Source organism: Haematobia irritans, chromosome 1, assembly GCF_050003625.1.
Source record: "Haematobia irritans isolate KBUSLIRL chromosome 1, ASM5000362v1, whole genome shotgun sequence".
NCBI lineage: Eukaryota > Metazoa > Arthropoda > Insecta > Diptera > Muscidae > Haematobia > Haematobia irritans.
In genome coordinates, this window is record NC_134397.1 from 138,934,516 (window position 1) to 138,958,586 (window position 24,071).

The 24,071-nt window shown below is 31.5% G+C and overlaps 1 protein-coding gene across 7 annotated transcripts in view; it reads right to left on the reverse strand.

Annotated features, from left to right (window-relative positions):
* The window catches only part of kmr (pleckstrin homology domain-containing family A member kramer), a 259,563-nt gene that overhangs the window by 32,259 nt on the left and 203,233 nt on the right, over window positions 1–24,071 (reverse strand). The window contains exons 5-6 of one of the 7 annotated variants that reach the window (XM_075291772.1): window positions 2,228–2,601; window positions 401–2,140 (exon numbers count right to left, since the gene is read on the reverse strand). The exons of 5 other annotated variants lie outside the window; for them this stretch is intronic. In XM_075291772.1, coding sequence (XP_075147887.1) covers window positions 1,823–2,140; window positions 2,228–2,601 — 692 coding nt within the window. In that variant the 3' untranslated portion in view covers window positions 401–1,822. Of the gene's footprint in view, window positions 1–400; window positions 2,602–24,071 lie in introns of those variants that run through there. One more of the 7 variants, XM_075291771.1, reaches the window with a different exon arrangement.

The following is a 24,071-nucleotide window of genomic DNA, read 5'->3' on the forward strand; positions in this document are numbered from 1 at the left end:
TTTCACTTGTTAAAGAAAATTTTGTAGTTTGAAGGAAAAACTTGGAGTTCAAAATTGCAAGAATGTCTTTAGTGACATACGAAGTTCATGATGGACGCATTTTTGGTAAAATTTACAAATTTAATGAAATTCTGAACTATTTTGTGGAAGACACGAATTTAGTTAATCTTTATGCTTCATTTGAGTTTATTTTTTTCCTCGGGTTTAGTTAATTTAACTAACGTACAAAAAAAATTATTAGAGTAAAGAAAACTTTCTCCAAACATAATAATTCTATGAACTAAAATAAAGTTAAATTGGCTTTAGTGAAATAGAGAGTTCACTTTTTTTTGAGTGCATTAATTTAAGAACAAATTTTTACGTGGAATTTTCGTTTATATTTTTGTCAAGAGAATGAAAATTCGATAAATGAGATCTGTACACTAATTTTAATTTTCTAAATATGTTGAGCCTAGATTTAAAGCTAGTCAGCTTCCCAAACTCGTTTTTTGTTTTAAAGAAGCCACATCTTTGGCTCGGAATCAGTACCATAATACTAAAGGCAAGGCCAAAATCCTTGGATCCAGTAAATTGTTTTTTGAGAGTTCATTGGACAACATCCCAGCAAAAAATTGTGGAAGTTCTTCTAAAGGCACAACTTTAAAAGCACTTCCAGAAATGTTCTCCCAAAGAAGTTCTTTATTTGAACTGCACAGGAAGTTCATTTGAGCCAATTTTTTAAAACTCGCTTTTTTCATATTTGTAATGGGAAATTTAAATTTTTTTATTTCAAATTGGTTAAAAACAGACCAAGAATTTATAAAATGATACAAATTACTTAAATTTTGCAAAAAAAAAATGTTAAATCCATTCATTCAAAAACTCGAAAATACTTGATGTCAAACATTTTAGACAAACGTTAGAATGCATTAAAAATCATAAAAAAAATTAAATTTATTTATTTGTCAAAATATCGCAAAATTTCTTAATTCACATCCAAAACACTAAATTCGAATAACACCTTAAGAAGTGATGCAAATTCAGTGCAACGGCTGTTGAAATGGTGGACATCCGTCCTATGACAAGCTCATGTTAAATTCATCGCTTCAGCGCCAATTTTGCACCACTTCAGGATCCAAAAAGAACATTTCACTACTTTTTTGGCGACGCTTTTTTTGCTGGGATGTTACATGTTCGCCATACATTTTGCTCTTGAAACAGTTTTGAGGAGATTATATTCCTACTCTGGGTGCAGCTGGGGGGTAAATACTTTTGATGCTCCCCATTAGCGGAGCATAACTTACTGTTTATTTTGACATACAAGCATCCTTAGAATATTTAAATTCTTGAACCCGTATATTGAATAAGCTTTTGGTTAAATACACAAAAAAAAATCTACATCAATTACGAAATTAACTGATTGAATGATAGATTTTAATTGAAACAAATTCAACTACAGAAAATATAAAATCAAATCAAATTATATGAATAAATTAATTATTGAGGTTTGTTTTTCGTTTGAATTAAAAATTGCAAATGGAAATGTTTCAAGTAGTTTTTTTAATTGAATATCTATTCAATTTAAATTAAAACTCTAATAGAGAATTTTTAAAGAAATATTTTACTTGCTAATCTCATTGATATTATATTTTTTATTATCCCCTAAAAATCGAGTGTAGACATTATTGTCATAACGAGAAATATATATAGCCCCAAGCAATGGAAGACATTTTCGTTGCCTTAATTTAAATTCGTTGCATTTGTACTTTATTACAATTATTATGAATTTTCCCTATCACAGTTAAAACTACATTATTAAAAAATTGCTCTTCCCGGAAATTGTTTATTTATTATTGTTGGATGACATTATTATGACACTGGGATTATCATTGTTGTTATCACAATTCGCATTCAATTGATCGATTATTGCTTTGACATTGTTCGAGGGTGAACTTGATGATGTTTCGTTACTCGCCGTAGTGCTAAGGGAATTCTTCATTAAACCACTTGACATGGAATCCCATTGACGTATAGTTTCACGATCGATTTCTGCCGATTTATTGGATGATATATTTGAGGCAGTTTCATCACGTAAGACTTCATACATTTCACCAGTGAGATCATCGCCGCCACCAGAAACAGCCAAAATATTCTCGTTCAACTGTACATAGACATCATGATCATTAGTGGCTGCTATACGAGTTAGATTATCATTGTTCAAGGAGTGATCAAGATCATCGGGACATACCTCGTCATAAGTTCGTTGATTATCCTCCTCCGTGTCCTCCTGCTCTTGGCGATTGTGATGACGTAGCTTAAAGCTTGATCTTAAATGCTGAGAGACATTGTCATTGACATAGGTAACATCACGCGAAAGCCGATGTTTACGATTTGGACTTTCTTGGCTCTCACAATCGGGAGATTTGTTGGAATTGGGAATGGCCGAATTGTTTGCACCAGGAGTAGCCATAACAATTGTTTTATTCAATCTTGGACTAACTACAATACGATCAAGATCATCCAAGGAACGGGCATGCCTTTGAGACACTCTACGTAAACTCTCACGCCATAAAGTGTCCTCCTCCCACAGTAGTTCTCCTCCAAGGGGATTATTACCTAAAACTGTAGATTTATCTACATTATTATTATTATTATTGGAAGATTTCGGTATCATTTTTGTTGTGGTAGGAGTTGTGGCAATTGCATTAACCCTTGAAGGACATTGAACCAAAGCATTATTGTTACCCATTTGTAAATTGATATTCTTGGCATTCACATCCACTTTGCTAGACATTTTACCGGGCACCATTAACGCAGCACTAGCGGTCAACATAGACATGGCTTGTGAGGAAGATGATGAGGTAGTGGATGAGGAGGATGTAGGTGATGTAGTGGATGTTGTTACTGATGTCATGACCGTGGTGTGAGATGTTTGCTGTTGCTGATAGAGCAGATTATTCGTTTGATAATTGTTAATCTTCAAGGCGGGACTTTGAAGTTGTTGCAAATGGAATGTTTGTGGGGTGCTTGAATTATGGTGTTGGAATGGTTCACCGCTTTTGAGATTCTTACTGGAGCTATAGCTTAGCTTCTCAATGTTTGTCTTCATTTTATACAGATTCTTACTATCGATGGCTTGATCCTTATCGGCCAAGAGATCCATGTTTATACTATGCTGTGTGGTGGTGGTAGTAGAAGCTCTCTCAATGGGATTATGTATGTGATCAATGTTCAAGCCATGAGCATGAATATCCCTTTGATTATTGAGGGTAGTGGGAGTACTTAACAATTCTCTACTATTGGCCAATTCGGAATAGTAATAAGGAGCCGATTGTTCGGAAATATTGCTATTGTTCCTCGAATGCAAAGGAGTCATATAACGTACCGGGGTTAGACTGGAAGCTCCCATAGCATCGGAGGAACCCATCTTCTGTAGCGAATCCGTAGAGGATACAAAATTGATATTACCGTAGAAATGTTCATCTTCATGATTGCGAAATATTTTAGGGGGCTTTATGAGATTAGTCAAGATTCCAGCTCCTTGAGCGGCGGCTGCATCTGTCAAAAGATTACTGGTCGAGTTATTAAACTTGACATTGTGATAGGCATAAATGTCATTGCTTTGTAGATTATTCAAATAGGAATCGAGATCAGCCGTATCCAGAGCATCTTCAAATTTTTCACTCAGTGATTCAATTTCACTTATGGACTCTTGGGATAAAGGTCGTCTGGACCGCTGTCTATCCAACTCGGAATCAGAGCCTTGCCTATGTCTCAGCTCTACTGTATCAGTTTCACTACTATTACCAGTGCCCGGCAATGAGCTTCTCGAATTTTGGGTAAGCGAAGAATTCGATTGGTAACGTATGGGTGTAGCTATAAACGAAGGGGAATTTTGCTTTAGCTTGTTATACAAATCAAAATCGGAAGATGTATTCGAGCTATTATCAGTCTGAAAACTGTAATTGGAATCTGATAGAGTTCGTTCATGTTGTTTGAGTAAATGCAAATGTGGAGATTTCAAATTCTTGACCTTACGAAAATGATCGGGCAAAGAGAGACGACTACTCTTTAGGGTTATCTCACTTTTGGGTAAATTCAATGAAGTATTACTGGCATGAATTTTCGGTAATTGCTCATAGGAGATATCCAATTTACTACCCGAAGAACTATCTCTTCGTTTCACTGTATCATAATTTTCCGATGAGAATATTTCTTCGGTGGTTTTCAACTCTTCCATGGGAGGTGGTGAATTGGGTATGGGAGGAGGTGATACAATTTCACTATCAGAACTTTCTATGCAATTGTTGAGAGGAGTTGAAGCTCCCAAATAATAAGAGGCCGGCCGAAATGTATCCGATAGACTAAAACGGGACCGTGATCTCATCTTCTTGGAATCCATATGTTTAGAAGATTCATCATCAGCATCTGAGCTATCGGAATTCAAAGCCATAGATGACTGCGAAGGTTTCAATATATCGGGAAGGTCTTTTCGCTTCTGATGGGCCCGTTCTTGTTGAGATTTCTTCGATTTCTTTTTCAAAGTATCTGTGGATTTCTTTAGCTTCTTAAGGGTTGAGGTTTTGGAAGGTGGTGGAATAACCTTTTCCTTAGATGATTTTGAAAATATTTTACTATTGGACTTCGCTGCTTGCAATTCCATATAGAGAGGTTCATTCGGAGTAGTTTTGGGTTGTTTGGGTTTGGCACCTCCATTGCTACCTCCAGTGGTTGTTGCGACACCTTGACCTATACACATAATTTCATAATTGGATTTGGAATCATCTTCTTGCAATTGTTTGGTCATTTCTACATAATGATTTTCTTCTTCTTCTTCCTCTCTCTCTAAGTTCCGATCCGTTTCCTCATTGGTTGAATCCAGCATAGAGACCATTGAAATATTTCCTGTAGTCTCTGAATCGGTGTCAATTTTCTTTGGTGTCATAGGTAAATAATGAGATTCATCCAAACTCATTCGGTTCTCCAAGGGAGTCAATGGCTCATTTTCATAGATTTGTGATAGTTCCTCTTCACCTTCCATACTCTGGGATATATTCATGGTAGAGCCTTCTTCGACATCAGCATCTTCGGCCAAGGCTTCATCTAAATCATCATCGGTATATTCACAGGTGGTATCCTCTTCTTCATTGTCTTCATAATTAGTCTGAGTTGGAGGCTGGCTAACGTCTCCAGTCATCTCGGTACTAGTTTCCGATAGAATATGTGAATCTTCCTGTTCTTGGGTAGGTGTCTTGGACTCATCGTCTTCATCATCAAGCATTGGTTGTTTATCTTTTTCCAAATTCAATTGAAATTGAAGTCTTTGCTCTTCCTTTTCCTTGAAACGTTTAAGACCCATTAACATGGGTGTAGCTTCAGCATCATATATAGCTTCAGTTTCACTCTTAATTTGATCACTATCCACAGATATTTCTTCACTCTTTTCTACACTTTCTAAAGGTTGGATTTCTATATATTCATAGCCACTTGTCGAGAGGCCTCTAGATTTGGCCGGAGTCAAGGTCTTGGTATTATAAACTGGAACATATGAGGAAATTGGAGGTGATACGGGTTCGGTTTTACCACTAACTTCAATTGCATTGGGAATTTTAGGTAAACTAATATTGATTTTGGTCAATTCTTCGGTCCTACCTATGTCAGTAATACCGGCGTCGCTCGTCTCCACATACACTACCGGTTTAACATTGATAATTTTTGTTTTCAAAATGGGTTTTAATATAGACTTGGGTTTTCCTATTGCCGTCTCTGTGTCCGTCTTCTGTCCTATCTGACTCAATGAATGAGAGGAGGTCATTGGCCCAGTATGTCCTTGCTGATGGTCGTAGTCAAGTTGTTGTTGTTGTTGCAATTCTTCTATTGGCCTGTCATTTATGCTAATCGTTTTTGACTTTGCCTTTGCTATTGCTATTGCATCATTGTCATTGCTTGAGTGGGATTCAAAAGTTTCCTGACCAGCCCCACCAGGCAAACTGGTGGTGGCATTGGCTTTGGAAACTTGGGTATGTTTTAGAATAGTGTTGGTATTGGTGGTGTTGTTTTTGGTTTGATTGTTGTTTTTGTTGTTGTTGTTGTGACTATTATTAGGTGTAGGGACACGCAGAGAAGACCTTCCTGCCGGCGCTTTCGTAATTGTTCCAGCTAAGTCAGTGAATTGTTTACATTGGTGTTTTTTTATTTGTTTTCAAATTAACATTTAAGTTTCGCAAAATAATTGAGATGTTTTTTTTTTGGTTACAAAAAAATGACAATGAGTCATATTTATAAAATGAGAAAAAAAAGAAAACAAAAAAAATCATAATTTAAACACAAAAATAAATACAAAAATTTCAAATTACAAAATAATGGGTAACTTTTCTGAAAATTTATGATTTTTAGTGCGTACAATGTACAATTATTATTTTTATATAGATAAACAAGTTAAATCAGAAAAACCTTAGCCCAAGATTTTTTTTACTTGAAAATTAAATTAAAGCAAACAAAAAATTAACTACAACAAATAATAAAACAAAATTAAAAAAACGTATGGAAAAATGATATGAAATTTGAAACCATCAACCCCAAAAAAAAAAAACGAAAAGTTAAAAACAATATATAAAAATTTTTTATGAGAAACGCTATATGTCTAATATAAAATCTAAAAAGGACTACTGCTGTAAATATGTACTAGTGTAACACGCAATGGATTAATGACAAAACACGCAATATAACGCTAAAGAACACGCCAAATATGTTTAATATAATTTGGCTGTTCAAGGAAAGATTTATAGATGTTACACTCAAAAAACAAATTTTTGTATATTTAATCCTGAAATGTTGACCTCTTTTTAAGGATTTTGGTATTGATTCCGAATCAACTATGTGGTTTCATTAAAATAAAGACATTTTTGAAGATGGTACACTGAAGAATGTATTCACCTACACTCAAAACAAAAAGTTTACTTGGATCCAAAGATTTTGAATTTCCCTTAAGGATATTGGTATTGATTTCGAGCCAAAGATGTGACGTCTTTAAAATAAAGACCATTTTTAGCGAACTATCATCTGGCTTTAAATCTACACAAAAAAAAATATTTTCCGATTCGATCATGAAATTGATCTAATTACTTTTTTAATTGAAATGTCTTCAATCACCAAAATGATAGTAGCAGTCACAGTTTTATTTGGGCATAACATTTTTTTGATTTGATTTGAACATTTCAATTATTTTTTAATTGATTCACCTAAAAATTTAATTGATGTTTCAAAAATCCATTCATTTTTATACCCACCGCCATAGAATGGTGACGGGGGTATAATAAGTTTGTCATTCCGTTTGTAACACATCGAAATATCGATTTCCGACTATATAAAGTATATATATTCTTGATCAGGGAGAAATTCTAAGACGATATAACGATGTCCGTCTGTCCGTCTGTCTGTCTGTTGTAATCACGCTACAGTCTTCAATAATGAAGCAATCGTGATGAAATTTTGCACAAACTCGTCTTTTGTCTGCAGGCAGGTCAAGTTCGAAGATGGGCTATATCGGTACAGGTTTTGATATAGTCCCCATATAAACCGACCTCCCGATTTGGGATCTTGGGCTTATAGAAATCGTAGTTTTTATCCCATTTGCCTGAAATTTGAAATATAGGGGTATTTTATGACCATAAGGAGGTGTGCCAAAAATGGTGAGTATCGGTCCATGTTTTGGTATAGCCCCCATATAGACCGATCTCCCGATTTTACTTCTTGGGCTTATAGAAACCGCAGTTTTTATTCAATTTACCTGAAATTGGAAATCTAGAGATATTGTAGGACCACAAATACGTGTGCCAAAAATTGTGAGTATCGGTCCATATTTTGGTATAGCCCCCATATGGACCGATCTCCCGATTTTATTTCTTGGGCTTATAGAAACCGCAGTTTTTATTCAATTTACCTGAAAATCTAGAGGTATTTTAGGACCATAAAGAGGTGTGCCGAAAATGGTGAGTATCGGTCCATATTTTGGTATAGCCCCCATATAGACCGATCTCCCGATTTTACTTCTTGGGCTTATAGAAACCGCAGTTTTTATTCAATTTACCTGAAATTGGAAATCTAGAGGTATTGTAGGACCACAAATACGTGTGCCAAAAATTGTGAGTATCGGTCCATATTTTGGTATAGCCCCCATATGGACCGATCTCCCGATTTTATTTCTTGGGCTTATAGAAACCGCAGTTTTTATTCAATTTACCTGAAAATCTAGAGGTATTTTAGGACCATAAAGAGGTGTGCCGAAAATGGTGAGTATCGGTCCATATTTTGGTATAGCCCCCATATAGACCGATCTCCCGATTTTACTTCTTGGGCTTATAGAAACCGCAGTTTTTATTCAATTTACCTGAAATTGGAAATCTAGAGGTATTGTAGGACCACAAATACGTGTGCCAAAAATTGTGAGTATCGGTCCATATTTTGGTATAGCCCCCATATGAACCGATCTCCCGATTTTATTTCTTGGGCTTATAGAAACCGCAGTTTTTATTCAATTTACCTGAAAATCTAGAGGTATTTTAGGACCATAAAGAGGTGTGCCGAAAATGGTGAGTATCGGTCCATATTTTGGTATAGCCCCCATATAGACCGATCTCCCGATTTTACTTCTTGGGCTTATAGAAACCGCAGTTTTTATTCAATTTACCTGAAATTGGAAATCTAGAGGTATTGTAGGACCATAAATACGTGTGCCAAAAATTGTGAGAATCGGTCCATGTTTTGGTATGGTCCCCATATAAAACGACCTCCCGATTTGGGGTCTTGGGCTTATAGAAACCGTAGTTTTTATCCAATTTGTCTGAAATTGGAAATCTAGAGGTATTATAGGACCACAAAGAGGTGTGCCGAAAATGGTGAGTATCGGTCCATATTTTGGTATAGCCCCCATATAGACCGATTTCAAGATTTTACTTCTTGGGCTTCTACAATCCGAAGTTTTTATCCTATTTGCCTGAAATTGGAAATCTAGAGGTATTTTCGGGTCATAAAGAGGTGTGCCGAAAACGGTGAGTATCGGTCCATATTTTAGTATAGCCCCCATAAGAATGATCTCCCGATTTAACTCCTTGGGTTTCTAGAAACCGTAGTTTTTATCTGATTTGCCTGAAATTGTAAATATTCTGGTATTTTAGGCTCACGAAAACGTGTATCGGATTAAGCTTTTATCGGTCCATTTGGTAATGCCTCCATATAGACCGACTTCACTTCTTGAGGGTGTAGAAGGCGCACTGATCATGAAAATTGCTTGAAACTCAATGTAAAATTTCCAGATTTTACTTCTACAGATTTAAGATTTCAAATCAAGACGTTATTTTATAATTTTCTTGCACACTTACAAGAGATGTTAATGATTCCTCTAAAACTCAAACAAAAATGGTTCTTATAAATCCTGAATCTGATATAGTCCTCACAGGTGAAATCTTTAAATTTATCTTCGGGAAGTGTTCTCAAGTCCTCAAGCCCTCCTGAAATTTCAAAGGAAACCCTAAACCGAACACCAGCGGTGGATTATCCCATCTCAGTAATGCTGGTGACATTTCTGAGGGTTTCAAAGCTTCTCTAAGTGGTTTCACTTCAATGTGGAACGCCGTTCGGACTCGGCTATAAAAAGTAGGTCCCCTATCATTGAGCTTAACATGGAATCGGGCAGCACTCAGTGATAAGAGAGAAGTTCACCAATGTGGTATCACAATGGACTGAATAGTCTAAGTGAGCCTGATACATCGGGCTGCCACATAACCTAACCTAACCTAATATTTGGTTCATGGTGGTGGGTATTTAAGATTCGGCCCGGCCGAACTTAGTGCTGTATATACTTGTTTTATATAAAAACGTAACTATTTTCAATTACTCTCTTATCTGACTTTGTGTTTTTAATTTGATTAAAAAATTGATTGTTTGAAATAAAATTTTTTAGTTAAAAATTAAAAAAAAAATCCATCACTTTTTTAAGTGACTTACCCCCATTTTCATGAAGCTCCGTTAGTGCTACGTTAGCTAACGAACTTTCAAACCGTGATATCTACATATCTGTCATCTTGCGTATATATTCCATATGCCAGTTAGAAACTTAACTGCTGAAAATTTTTCAGTTAAAGTTAACTGGAGAAAAGATATTTCCATTTTTCTTTCTGTTAACTGGCAGTTAAAGCCTAACGGAGCTACATGAAAATGGCCGTTAGTCTTACGAGTTTAAAAAGTTAATTGTATCAATTATATTTTTTTTTTTAATTAACTGACTTAACTTAATGTTTGTATCTTGATTAAAAAGTTAATTGTATCAATAAATTTATTAATTAAAAATTTTTTCAACTTCAAGCAACTTTTTAATTGGAAAACTTTTTGCGATATTTTTTTCTGTGTAATAAAATAATAAATAATAAAATTATAATAAGGCTACAGATCTCATTTATCGAATTATCATTCTCTTTTCGCGGAATAATAATAACGCTATTCACGTATAAACCATTGTCAGTTTAAAAATCAGAATTTTTACTTCAATGTAAACAAGTTTTCTTAATTAAAAAAAAAAAAAAAAAAAAAAAACTTAAACCAAAGATGCTGAATCCTCAAAATAAGTCTTAGCCTATATTTGAAGCGTTTTTATCTTAAATCTAAAGATCCAATATTTCAGTTAATTTAAGGACGATTTCTTTAAATCAAAAATGTGTTTCTTTACTTTAAGGAAAATTTGCCTTAGTTCAAACATATATGACTTTAATGGAGGGACGCTAATTTCCAAAATTTCAATTAGCTCAATGACAAGGGACCTATAGCCGCTGGAAAATTTGTTGGTGTTTGATCGAAACTGGGATTGAACACAGGAGCCTTTATGCAAGGCGAGCATGCTAACCACATTGAAAAACAAACAAAGCATGCGCGGTTCCAAAGATTTTCTCTTTACACTAATGATTTTGGAATTGATTCCCAGCCCAAGAAGCGGAGAACTGAAGTAAAGAGAAGAATTGAAATAAAAGTTTTGCGTACCCAATTCTAGGAAAAAAATTTAAAAAAAAAAATTAAATCATGTTAACGACAACTTAAACTCCCGAATTCGGACTCGACAACAAGTATAAATTATGCTATATTTCAAGTAAAAAAAGTCGTAAAAATAGAGTGTTGGAAAAAATCTCATATTTTTAAACGCTTTTTTTTTTTTGCTTTGTAGTCAAGATACAAAAAGTCAACAAACTGAAAGATGATTCATTCATTTTAAAGAATTTTGTAGAATTATTACAGCCAAGTTGACCTTAAGTAAACAAAATTTTCTTTCATTTTAGGATTTAGGTCCAAGTTTAGGCCAAGCCACCTAACTAAAACTTCATTGAAAAGTTTATCGACTTTGGGACAAGAAAAAAAAAACTTTATATCATATATACACACAAAGAAAATTTCATTAAAAGTCAACCAACAAAAAATTTTCATTGATATAACGAAACATTTTCATTAATACAATGAAAATATTCGTTATTAGTACGAAACGTTACGTTGATTGACAGAAAATTCGTTATAATAACGAAAAATTTCGTTGTATTAACGAATTGTTTCGTTGGCTGACTTTTAACGACACATTTGATTAATATAACGAAACTTTTTCTATTAGTGTAAAGACATGAAATCTTTGGCCTCCCGACAATAGTTTTTCAGTGCACGGTGGCTCCCTGGTGCCCGATCAATCTTTATAGATAATAGTCCAATTAACGTAATTTATACGACAATAAGGAAAAATCTTCTTACAATAAATAAATTTTAATCAATAAGAAATTTTTTTATATTTACTTTTTTTTTTTGAATTTTGGAAACAAATCTTTCCAATATGCGTCCCTCCGTTAGAGTCGTATGTCTTTGAAAAAGGGCAAATTTTCCTTATAGTAAAGAAGAAACATGTATGAGTTAAAGAGTCTTCGAATCTTTGGATTTAAGTAAAAGAGGCTTCAAAACAGGGTGGACAATATGCAATGCAACAAAGTAAAGTGCTATATTACTTGAAATGTTATCGTTAGGTTAGGTGGTAGCCCGATGTATCAGGCTCTCTTAGACTATTCAGTCCATTGTGATAGCACAGTGGTGAACTTCTCTCTTATCACTGAGTGCTGCCCAATTCCATGTTAAGCTCAATGACAAGGGACCTCCTTTTTATAGCTGAGTCCGAACGGCGTTCCATATTGCAGTGAAACCACTTAGAGAAGCTTTGAAACCCTCAGAAATGTCACCAGCATTACTGAGGTGGGTTAATCCACCGTTGAAAAACTTTTTGGTGTTCGGTCGAAGCAGGAATCGAATCCACGACCTTGTGTATGCAAGGCGGGCATGCTAATCATTGCACCACGGTGGTCATTTTATCGTTAAAATGACAACAATTTCGGAAATAATATTCATTCCCATTCCCGTCGAATCGCCGTCTTGAGATAATCGAGACATTGGTATATTTTAGGGCCAACATTTCTGAAACTCTGAATGAAAAAGCCTAACGGTTTGCGATCCGAAGATTTTGGTGGCCAAGCAAGGACCCTCCTTTTCCTAAATGCCGGCGAAAAAGTCTACCGGATTTTTCCCAAAATTCCGGGAATATCCATGGTCTGCGGCCGAAATGTGTATCTGTTTGTCCGGGCATACATACTGTCTTTAGGACATTTTCCCGATATTATTCGACATTTATTTCGATCCCCACAGTCGACGAATATGAGCGTAGAGTGACAATCGGCCTTTACGGCGGCTTACAATCGGCGGCGCTTGAGTTCTGGTGGCCGATTTGGTGGCCGATCGGTGAAAACTAAATTCGGTAACTGATCACTTCAATGCTCCAAGCTTATATTCAAATACCCACCCAGCAAAAAAAGAGCTTCCAAAAAAGTAGTTTGGATCCCCAATCTGTGATCCGGAAGTAGTGCAAACTTGGATCATCTCCAATGAATTTTACATGGGCTTGTCATAGGACGGAAGTACTCCCTTTTACTTCCGCCCTGGTTAATTTGAATGAAGAAATTTAAAAAGCGAAAAAAAAATTTTTTCAACCAATTTTACTTTTTTTTCATCCATATGTTTTATTACACAATTATTTTCCTATTATCTAATTTTTACAATTTGAAAAACTTTTTCGCTCCGACCAGGGATTGAACCTGGGGTTGCTGGCACCATAACAGAACGCCTTAGCACACTCAGCCACAAACGCCATTGAACTTAAAGCGTCGAAAGGTCAATTCAATGTTTGTGATATGATCGTAATACGACACCAAGGAATAACATTTTAATTGCTTCTCGAGATGTTCTTTATTAGTATGAACGAAAAAATAAGAAACACAGGTTTAAATCTCACCAGCGGCAATTTTTTTATCAAATATTTTTTTTTTTTAAATTATTTTTTTATGTCATGCATCGTTTTTATTTTTTATTTTCGGCATATATTTTCGTATAAAAATATTTTTTTCCATTAAAAATCAACAAAAAATTAAAAATTCTCGTAATTTGCAAAACTTTCTCAAAAGAACTTCCATGGAAGCGAAAAAGTCAAACGGCACAGGTTCAAATCCCAGCGGGGATAAAATTTATTTTTATTTATTTTTATTATTTTTTTTACTTTTTTTATTAATTTCTATTTTTTTAGTTTTCTATTTTTTTGTAAAATTTAATTGCAAAATTTGCACTTAAAATAGCCTGATTGCGTTCTTTCTAATACCTGTCAACAAGGACTGCATCGGAAGTAGAAAAAAATTATTGGGGGATCCCAAGATGCGCTTTAGAAGAAATGTTTGTGCACTTGTCCAAAAGGACTGCATCGGAAGTGGACAAAAATTATTGGGGGATCCCACGATGCGCTTTAGAAGAAAGGACTTGTCCAAAAGGACTGCATCGGAAGTTGAAAAAACTCGATGGGGGATTCTGGGATAGGCTTTAAAAGAAATGTTTGTGGAACAACTTCCAATTTTTTTTGCTGGGCAGCAAAAAAAGTTTTGCCAAAAATGAAGTGAAAATGTTCTTTTTGGATCCAGTAGTAGTGCAAAATGGTCGCAGAAGTGATGAATTTAGCATTCACACAAAAAAAAAATTTTTTTCTTCAATCACGAAATTAATTGATCCAATAAATTTTTAGTTGAAATCACAGAAATAATTGGATCAATTACAAAATTAATTAATCCAATTAAAAAATTAATTGATGCTATTAATTTTTATTTGAATTAAAAAATTTGTCGAATCAATTATTAATTTAAGATTTTCTAAAACTCGATTAAAACTTTAATTGGAAAAATGTCACCATTAATGGAAAACAACCCTGAATTTGAGGGAAATCACGTCTCGTAACGAAACCACAGCTGCCATGTCACAATGGAGTGAATAGTCTGACTGAACCTGAACCTGAAATAAATTGGGCTGTCACTTTAACCTAGCTACAGCAATAGATGCAACATGACATTAAGCGCAACTATACCTGTTTAATTAAATTCTAATTTTTTTACGGAATCAATTACCAGTAATATAGTTTCAATCAATAATATGTAGAATGATTACAAAAATTCGGGATTTCAGACCTCATTTTTCGTTATCGAATTTATTTGGACGAGTATAAGACCCGTTGAAAAACACGCGAGTTATAAAACTGAATATTAAAAATGAGCATTTCATTGCGGAAGAAAATAATCTAACAATAAAAACTATCTACATAATTCAAAAAAACTCACAACTTTAAGACTTATTCAATGGTTTACCGATGATACGAATTTTTTTTAAAGCAAATTATCTACTGTTTATTGTACTTTTTATGGTGTTAATTCAATTTGTGTGGTTATATGTAATTTAAATGGTGATATCGATTAATTTGAAAACTAATTATCCATTATTTTATAAAGTTTCTTCTCCATTTGATGTTTGTTGTTAAACGCACGGCAGGAAGGCTCAATAGCTGTGTTGAAGTTTAATTTTTTTTGTCAGGTTTTGCAGTAGTAGATTAGCTTTTGTTTGTGATAATATTGAAAAGTAGTTTTATTGCAATTATTAAATTAGGTGAATAAAAAATTAAGCCATAATAAAATAAAATAGAAAAAATAAATAAATAAATAAATAAAAAAAATACATATCAAAGTTGAAAACACAAATATTGGCGATAGTTAAGGTAAGAAGCATAAAAAAACCTATAAAAGTAACCAGGACAAGAGAACCATTAATTTATGTATTTTATGAAGTTATCAATGAAATATTTGTTCAAGATCATTGTAATTCTGCTCACGAAGACCCAGCAAAATTTATATAAGTTATACGACTTTATTAATTCCATTACGAATAACTGAATGCAATAGATCAGAATGATTTCTGCTTAAGTTATCTTCTTCCAAGTTCATCTCTAAAGATGGATGGCGCTAATATTCGCTCACATTTTACACATGAGGTAGAACATGCCCATAATACACTCATAGAAAAAAATCATGAACGGCGTGCTTGAAACATGCACGATCCGTTCATGAAAGTGAATCAACACATATGTGGTGTCAAATGTAGAACAGACGGTGTCAAACTGACAACGATAAAATTACACAATGTGCTGTAAAGAAAAACTACTAGCGTTCATGATTTGAAAACGTAATGCACAGAAAAAAATTTCACGAAAAATTTTCCCTTTAAAATTTTAATTGAGTTTTCAAAAATATTCAATTAAAAATTTAATTGATTCAACAAATTTTTAATTGATACAAAAATTAATCACAAAAATTATTAGTATCAATTAATTTTTTAATTGATCTCCAATTGATTTTTAAATTGATACTATCATTTCTGTGATTGCAGACATTTCAATTAAAAAATTAATTGGATCAATTAATTTCGTGATTGAATCCGAATTTTTTTTTGTGCTTACGAATTTATTGAAAAAAAAAACGCTACCGTGTCCCGAACCTGGATTGTTTGCTCCATGCGCGTTAACCGTAGCCTTAGCACATTGCATCACCGACGGAGTTGTCATAAGAACGTCTAACGAATATGTTAAGAATTTTCATGGCCAAGAAAACGAAAGCTTTTCTTGAAATCGTGAACCTCAGACGAAACCGTGAACATTCCGTTTCAATTTTTCGTGAACGTTTCCATTTCATTTTGTTACCGTCCGTTCACGATTTTGGAACGTATTTTTTTCAAGAAAAACGAAAGCTGTTCATGAAATCGTGAACGCCCGTGGACGAAACCGTGAACATCCAGTTTTGATTTTTCGTGAATGTTTGCGTATCATTTTGTTACCGTCCGTTTACGATTGTGCAACGTAATTTTTTCTAAATAAATAATCTTGGAAATTAGCTTATCAGGCAACGACTCGATATTAAAGCTATCATGAGCGATAACTTACGTCTTAATAATATTAGAATATCTACTATACGCAGCGGTGCCAACTCTGACGATTTTTAGTCATTTTGACAATTTTTAATGGTAAATTTTCCTTGTGACGATTTTAAGACACGTAGTTATGAGTTGGCGATTTTTGAAAATGTTCGACTCGAGTGTTTCTTTTCAACGTTTTTGATGGCGATTTGAGGATTTTTCAAAGTAATGTAGTTATAAGTTGACGATTATTCATAAGTTGTAAAGTAAACAATCATTATATTTCATGTTAGTCTGATACCGAAACAGGCAATTGACGTCCAAATGCATTATATTTAATTCTACAATTATTTTTCGAGCTTTATGGACAGACCACTTAGGTGAATTCTAACAAATTAGCTTTCTAAAAATAAATTTCGTGTTGTTGCATTACTATGTAACAAAACAGTGGGAGAAAAGATGATTCAATTTGTAAGAGGAAATTTCCCAAATGTTTTCTCCATAAGGAGTTAGCATAAAGGGCCCAAAATTGAGTTATCTCTCCCAGCCAGATCTATACTAAAGGCTGTGGAAAGGTTCATTCGCCCGAACCGAAACATGTACAGTCCAGGCGTGTATAGATTTGTATCTGGCGTTTTCTTTTCAATGGCTCTATTAACCATGTTCCTTAATCTATATCTGTCCATAAAGCTCGAAAAATAATTGTATAATTAAGTAAACAATCATTTTTTAGTCTCAATGCTATGACAATTTGTGTCTAGCTTGCTCCCGGTCGTCTCCAATGTAGAAAGAAATTAACAGCAAAAAATATAAATAAAACAAAACTTCGGAATTCCTTTGAAACTTCAAATTTACAAGGTATCCTTTTGTCCAAAAACTATTTAAAACTATTGCCGATAAGCCAAGTTATTCACACAAATAGTAATAATAATAAAAATTATACATGAGCAAGTAATAAGGATTTAGATTCGCATGGAGAAAAGGAAATTTGCCAAGGAACATTTTTAAACAAATTGAATGGAAAAAAAAATTTAAATATGTATTCACAATCAGAAATATAGTATAATCTAGTCATATCTTAAAAAGTAATCTACGTTTAAAAAACTGGATTATAGTTTTAAATGGTATTATTCATGAATTAAAGCCTCTTCTTATATTTTTGTTTGAATTAAACTCTTATTTTGCTTCTACGATAAATAATTGTTTTCGGCTCTTTTGTGGGTGATGATTTTTTTTGGGACGAATTGACGATTTTGACGAAAAATAGTTTAAAAATTGACAATTTCCAAGACAAAACAGTTGGCACCACTGACTATACGTATTCAGTTTAAATGGGGTGTCTTTGTAACCCCTTAGGTTAAGTCAGATAAATGTCACTAGCATGCTACCAATATTACTGAGAAGGGATAACCCACAGCAGAAAAAACTTTTTAGTGTTCGGTCGAAACTGCTTTTGATCTCACGACCCTTTGCGTGCATGACGGACATGCTAACCATAGTACGACGCTTTTATTATCTTTTTTTCTTTTAAAATTTTAATTGAATTTGAAAAAAAAATTTTGATCCAATTAATTTTTTAGTCAAAACAAAATGCAATCAAAACTAATTTTAATCAATTACATTTTTAATTGGATCAACTAATTTTTTATTGAAATCATTGGTTGATATTATCAATTGCGTGATTGATTATTATGATGCACATACAAATTAATTGGACTAATTAATTTCATGATTGCCATAAAAAAAAAAACATTTTTTTTCTGTGGAGCTGCTCTTCTTTGTATGACTGTTTACCCTATAGTGGATACAATCCATCTATTCGTCAAGAGTTCATCCCCTGATTCACATTTAAAGTTGTAAATGCATTTATTATTGATATCGAACTCAATGAGAGATAGTGAACCTTCGCCAGGTCATGCAAAGCGATCTCACAAGACTTTGTCTTCGAGCAATGCATGTCGTCCTTTTTCCAAGCAACTTTGAATCAATAGTAGTTCTAGGAAAAATATATATCACCCATAGCACCTGAATGTTATTGGTTTAGTGTTAAAGTAGAAAGTCGGGCGGGGCCGCCTATATCATACCCTAAACCACCCCAACTGAATTAGTAAACATAAGCATTTGTGGGGTATCATTGGTATAGATTTTGGAGATAAACCACATTTCCATATTTAAGAACATTAAGGGGTAATGTGTGTTATGAATCCAAGAGGAAAATTTTTGAAAATCGGGCGCTGCATATATATGGGAGCTATATCTAAATCTGAACCGATTTGGGTGATATTTTGCAGGTTTGGTTGATACCCCAGAAGGTTACTGTGTGCTAAAATTGCACAAAGGGTGGCACATTAGATTATTTTTTGTGGCAAATCTGATCGGTTAGTAAATGAGCGCAATCTTACACCATTTATCGAAATCGGGCGATAAATTTGATCCAATTTTTTCCAAATTCAATAGCGTTCGTCCTAGTGCCAAAAAAATACCACGTACCAAATTTGCGACAGGGATCCTGCGAACAACAAATACATGGACAGACGGACGAACACCAAGCGCTAGATCGACTCAGGAGGTGATTCTGAGTCGAGCGGTATATATTTTATGAGGTCTAAAATCAATATTTCTGGTAGGTACATTTTTTGTCAGATCAAAGTTAGTATACCGTGACCACTATGTGGTTTAGGATAAAATTTGTACAGACAAGGTGAGCTCACAAAACTTATTTTTGCTTTTATAAAAAGAATTCCATTTAAAAGTCGAATCGTCAAAAATTAATTACAAATTGCCTTCACAGAAAATATTTTTTTTTCTGGTCACCTAATCAATTGATTCAATTATTTAATTTAATTGAAATTTCTTCAATCTAAAACGATCACAAAATGTATTGGAAATTAAAACTATACTTGATTAAAAAATTTATTGATTTTTTCCGACACCTTGAATTAATTTTTCAATTGGTTCAATTAAAAATTTAATTAATAATCGAACAACTCAATATTTTAATGGGGGCACTGGGGCATTTATTTTAATAATATTCATTTATTTATAATTATTTTTTCTTTGGATGAAATAATTTTATTGTAATTTTACAAGAGTTTATACTGGCTGAGACTGAGTCGAAATTTAGTGAACTAATGGATAGTACGAAACTAATTATTTCCTAATAAAATTCATTATTATTTATTTTAATTGGATGTGTGGAATTTAATATTTTAATTAAAAATCTAAAAAAATGTTTGATCATTTTTTAATTAGTTTTATTTTTTAATTTGATTTGAAAAAGTTAATTGTATCAGTTAATTTTTAATTGACAAAGTGTAGAAAAACCTGTCAACTTTATAATTGGAAATATTTTGGTGATATTTTTCCTGTATTCAACAAAAAGTTTATATACGGGTCACAAGTAAATTATATGTATATCAAACGAATATTCTAAAAACATCCGTAAATTTTAACGCAACGCAATCTTCTTGCTGGTAATATATTTCTCGGTGTCTTTGCCCACCTAATGAATCATTTGTAATTACTTAAACGATTTAATGTAATCCCTTCGAGGAAAATCCTTATTATTATTGCCACAACCCACCTTCATCAGAAATTAAATCCCAGAGATTTATCAATGGCATTTGCCAGTTTGATCTCTCGGCTAAATGGGGACAAACTGTTTAGTGGCAACATCTGGAGATAAGGTTTTCGTATTTCCTTTTCAAAAAAAAATTTAGAAATAAAAATGTATGACTTTCTTCAAAGGAGGAAGGAAATCAAAAGTTAAAATCTACTATATACACACAAATATTTCACTTTACAGAATGAATAAAATTATAAGAAAAAAGGGGCAAAGTAGAATATAAATTTATGTGTAATCTAAATATTCAAGCAACAGAGAAAGGCAAACTGCAAACCCAGCAAACAGGATGTACAAGGATGAAAACAAAAAGGTGGGAAAAAGAAGGAAAGTAAACATAAACCAAGCATTGGGACAAGCATTTCATACAGATAATGAAAAACATTTGAGTTAAAAACAAAAACCAACCAACAAATTTGGGTTAAACTCATAAATAATAAAAAATAAAAACTAATCCCGTCTCAAAGGATTTAGTGTGTTAAGGCCAAAATAAGTAAAAAGAGAATATATACACGTGCTACAAAGTATACGTGGAAAAATAAATACAGAAATAAAAATTACAAAAATATATAACAAAAAAATGCCAGAGAATAAGATTAAAGAAGTAAAACAAAACAACAAAAAATAGGTTTTAGCGATTTGGGAGTAGATACATTACAGTGCATAGGAATAGAAACAATAAATAGGATTGTATACTAAAGGGGAAGAAAAAGGATTCATATTTAAATTTTATTTTATATATTTAAAAGCACACGAAAAGTTTGTATGTTTGTATTGTATTGATGTGGTTTAACGTATTTAGTGAAGGTACACAGACAAAAATCTCACGAAAATTTTTCCAATTAAAATTTTAATTGAGTTTTAAAAAATATACAATTAAAAATTTAATTGGTTCAACAATTTTTTTAATTGAAACAAAAATCAAAAACAAAAAATAATAGTATCAATTAATTTTTTAATTGGATCAATTAATTTTTTAATTGGCCTTCAATTAATTTTTTAATTGATACTATCATTTCTGTGATTGAAGACATTTCAATTAAAAAAATTAATTGGATCAATTAATTTTGTGATTTAATCAGAAAAAAAATTTTTTTGTGTGTACTTGTGTGTAGCAATGTATTGGAATGAGTCGAATTGGTTTATAATATAGGGTGGAAGTTATAATACACTCAAAAAAAGTTCTCTTGGATCCAAAGATTATGACCGTCCTTTGAGGATTTTGGTATTGATTCCGAGCCAAAGATTCGGGTTCTTTAAAATAAGGAAATTTTGTTTTACGATCTATCTGGCTTTATATCTAGGATCTATAAAATTAAAATTAGGATATAGATCTCATTTATCGAATTTTCATTCTATTTTCCGGTATATTAATGAAGCTATTCATGTACAAACAAATGCCACTATAAAAATCCAAATTATGACGGATAGTTCGAAGTAAAAAAATATTTTCTTAATTCCAAAAAAACTTTAAACCAAAGATTCTAAATCCTCACAATAAGTCTTAGCCTATATTTGAAGCGTTTTTATCTTAAATCTAAAGATTCAATATTTCAGTTAATTTAAGGATGATTTCTTTAAAATCTGTTTCTTTACTTTAAGGAAAATTAGCCTTAGTCCAAAGACATACAACTTTAACGAAGGGACGCAAGATTTCAAAATGTGTGTCCTAAATCTAATGAAAAAAATTTTTGGAGCAGAGATTATAAACTTTATTTTAATTAAAATTTCATTATTTAAAAAAAATGTACTCAATAGTATGTAAATTGCGCATTCTAAAATTGAGGTTGCGTAATCTTTAATATGACGTAAATATTTTTTTCAGTGTATATTTATCATTCCATTCGTAACACAATGAAACTATTTGAAATGATTACAGACAATCGCTCTGTTATATTCGGTTTTATTTGCTCTTAAAGAAAGGTGAGTTTAAAATTCAATTCCGGTGGAATGTATTCAAGTTCAAGTGATGACTTTCCACGAAATTAAGATAAAACAATCAGCCTGTTTCTATATGTCGAACGAGCTCTATCGATCGACAGAAATGCATAGAAACAGCTGATTTTTGGTTATAAATTCAGCTGTTTGCTACAATTTCAGTCGATCGATAGAGCTCGGTCGACATACAGAAACAGGCTAAATATTTAGGATAAATTCAATTTTAAAAAAGTGATTCCACAATCTATTTAGAAATATTCTATTCTATAGAAATAAAATTTTGAAAAAATTTTCTATAGAAATAAAATTTTGACAACATTTTCTATAGAAATAAAATTTTGACAAAATTTTCTATAGAAATAAAATTTTGACAAAATTTCCTATAGAAATAGAACTTTGACAAAACTTTAAATATAAATAAAATGTTGACAACATTTTCTATAGAAATAAAATTTTACGTCTTTTTGTGTGTTGTTGATTTTGACAAAATTGTCTGTAGAAAAAAAAAATTTTGAAAAAATTTTCTATAGAAATAAAATTTTGATAAAATTTTCTATAGAAATAATTTTTTGTTTGTTTTTGATTTCAGCTTAAAACCATGCATTGACTAAACTACAAGTGTAGCTTAACCATGAAATAAAATTTTGAAAAAAAATTCTAAAGACATAAAATTTTGACAAAATTTTCTATAGAAATAAAATTTTGACAAAATTTTCTATAGAAATAAAACTTTGACAAAATTTTCTATAGAAATAAAATTTTGACAAAATTTTCTATAGAAATAAAATTTTGACAAAATTTGCTATATAAATAAAATTTTGACAAAATTTTCTATAGAAATAAAATTTTGACAAAATTTTCTATAGAAATAAAATTTTAACAAAATTTGCTATAGAAATAAAATTTTAACAAAATTTTCTATAGATATAAAATTTTGACAAATTTTTCTATAGAAATAAAATTTTGACAAAATTTTCTATAGAAATAAAATTTTGACAAAATGTTTTAAAGAAATAAAATTTTGACAAAATTTTCTATAGAAATAAACTTTTGACAAAATTTTCGATAGAAATAAAATTTTGACAAAATTTTCGATAGAAATAAAATTTTGAAGAAATTTTCCATAGAAATAAAATTTTTATTTGACAAAAATTGACAAAATTTTCTATAGAAATAGAATTTTGGCAAAATTTTCTTATTGAAATAAAATTTTGACAAAATTTTTTATTAAATAAAATTTTCTATAGAAATAATGTTTTAACAAAATTTTCTATAGAAATAGAATTTTGACAAAATTTTCTTACTGAAATAAACAAAATTTTGACAAAATTTTCTATAGAAATAAAATTTTTACAAAATTTTCTATATAAACAAAATTGTGAAAAAATTTTCTATAGAAAAAAAATTTTGACAAAATTTTCTATAAAAATAAAATGTTGACATAATTTTCTATAGAAATAAAATGTTGACAAAATTTTCTATAGAAATAATATTTTAACAAAATTCTCGATAGAAATAAAATTTTGATAAAATTTTCTAAAGAAATAACATTTTGACAAAAATTGCTATAGAAATAGAATTTTGACAAAATTTTTTATTAAATAAAATTTTCTATAGAAATAATGTTTTAACAAAATTTTCTATAGAAATAGAATTTTGACAAAATTTTCTTACTGAAATAAACAAAATTTTGACAAAATTTTCTATAGAAATAAAATTTTTACAAAATTTTCTATATAAACAAAATTGTGAAAAAATTTTCTATAGAAAAAAATTTTGACAAAATTTTCTATAAAAATAAAATGTTGACATAATTTTCTATAGAAATAAAATGTTGACAAAATTTTCTATAGAAATAATATTTTAACAAAATTCTCGATAGAAATAAAATTTTGATAAAATTTTCTAAAGAAATAACATTTTGACAAAAATTGCTATAGAAATAGAATTTTGGCAAAATTTTCTTATTGAAATAAAATTTTGACAAAATTTTTTATAGAAATAAAATTTTTACAAAATTTTCTATATAAACAAAATTTTGAAAAAATTTTCTATAGGAAAAAATTTTGACAAAATTTTCTATGGAAATAAATTTTTTACAAAATTTTCTATATAAATAAAATGTTGACAAAATTTTCTATAGAAATAAAATTTTGACAACATTTTGTATAGAAATAAAATTTTGACAAAT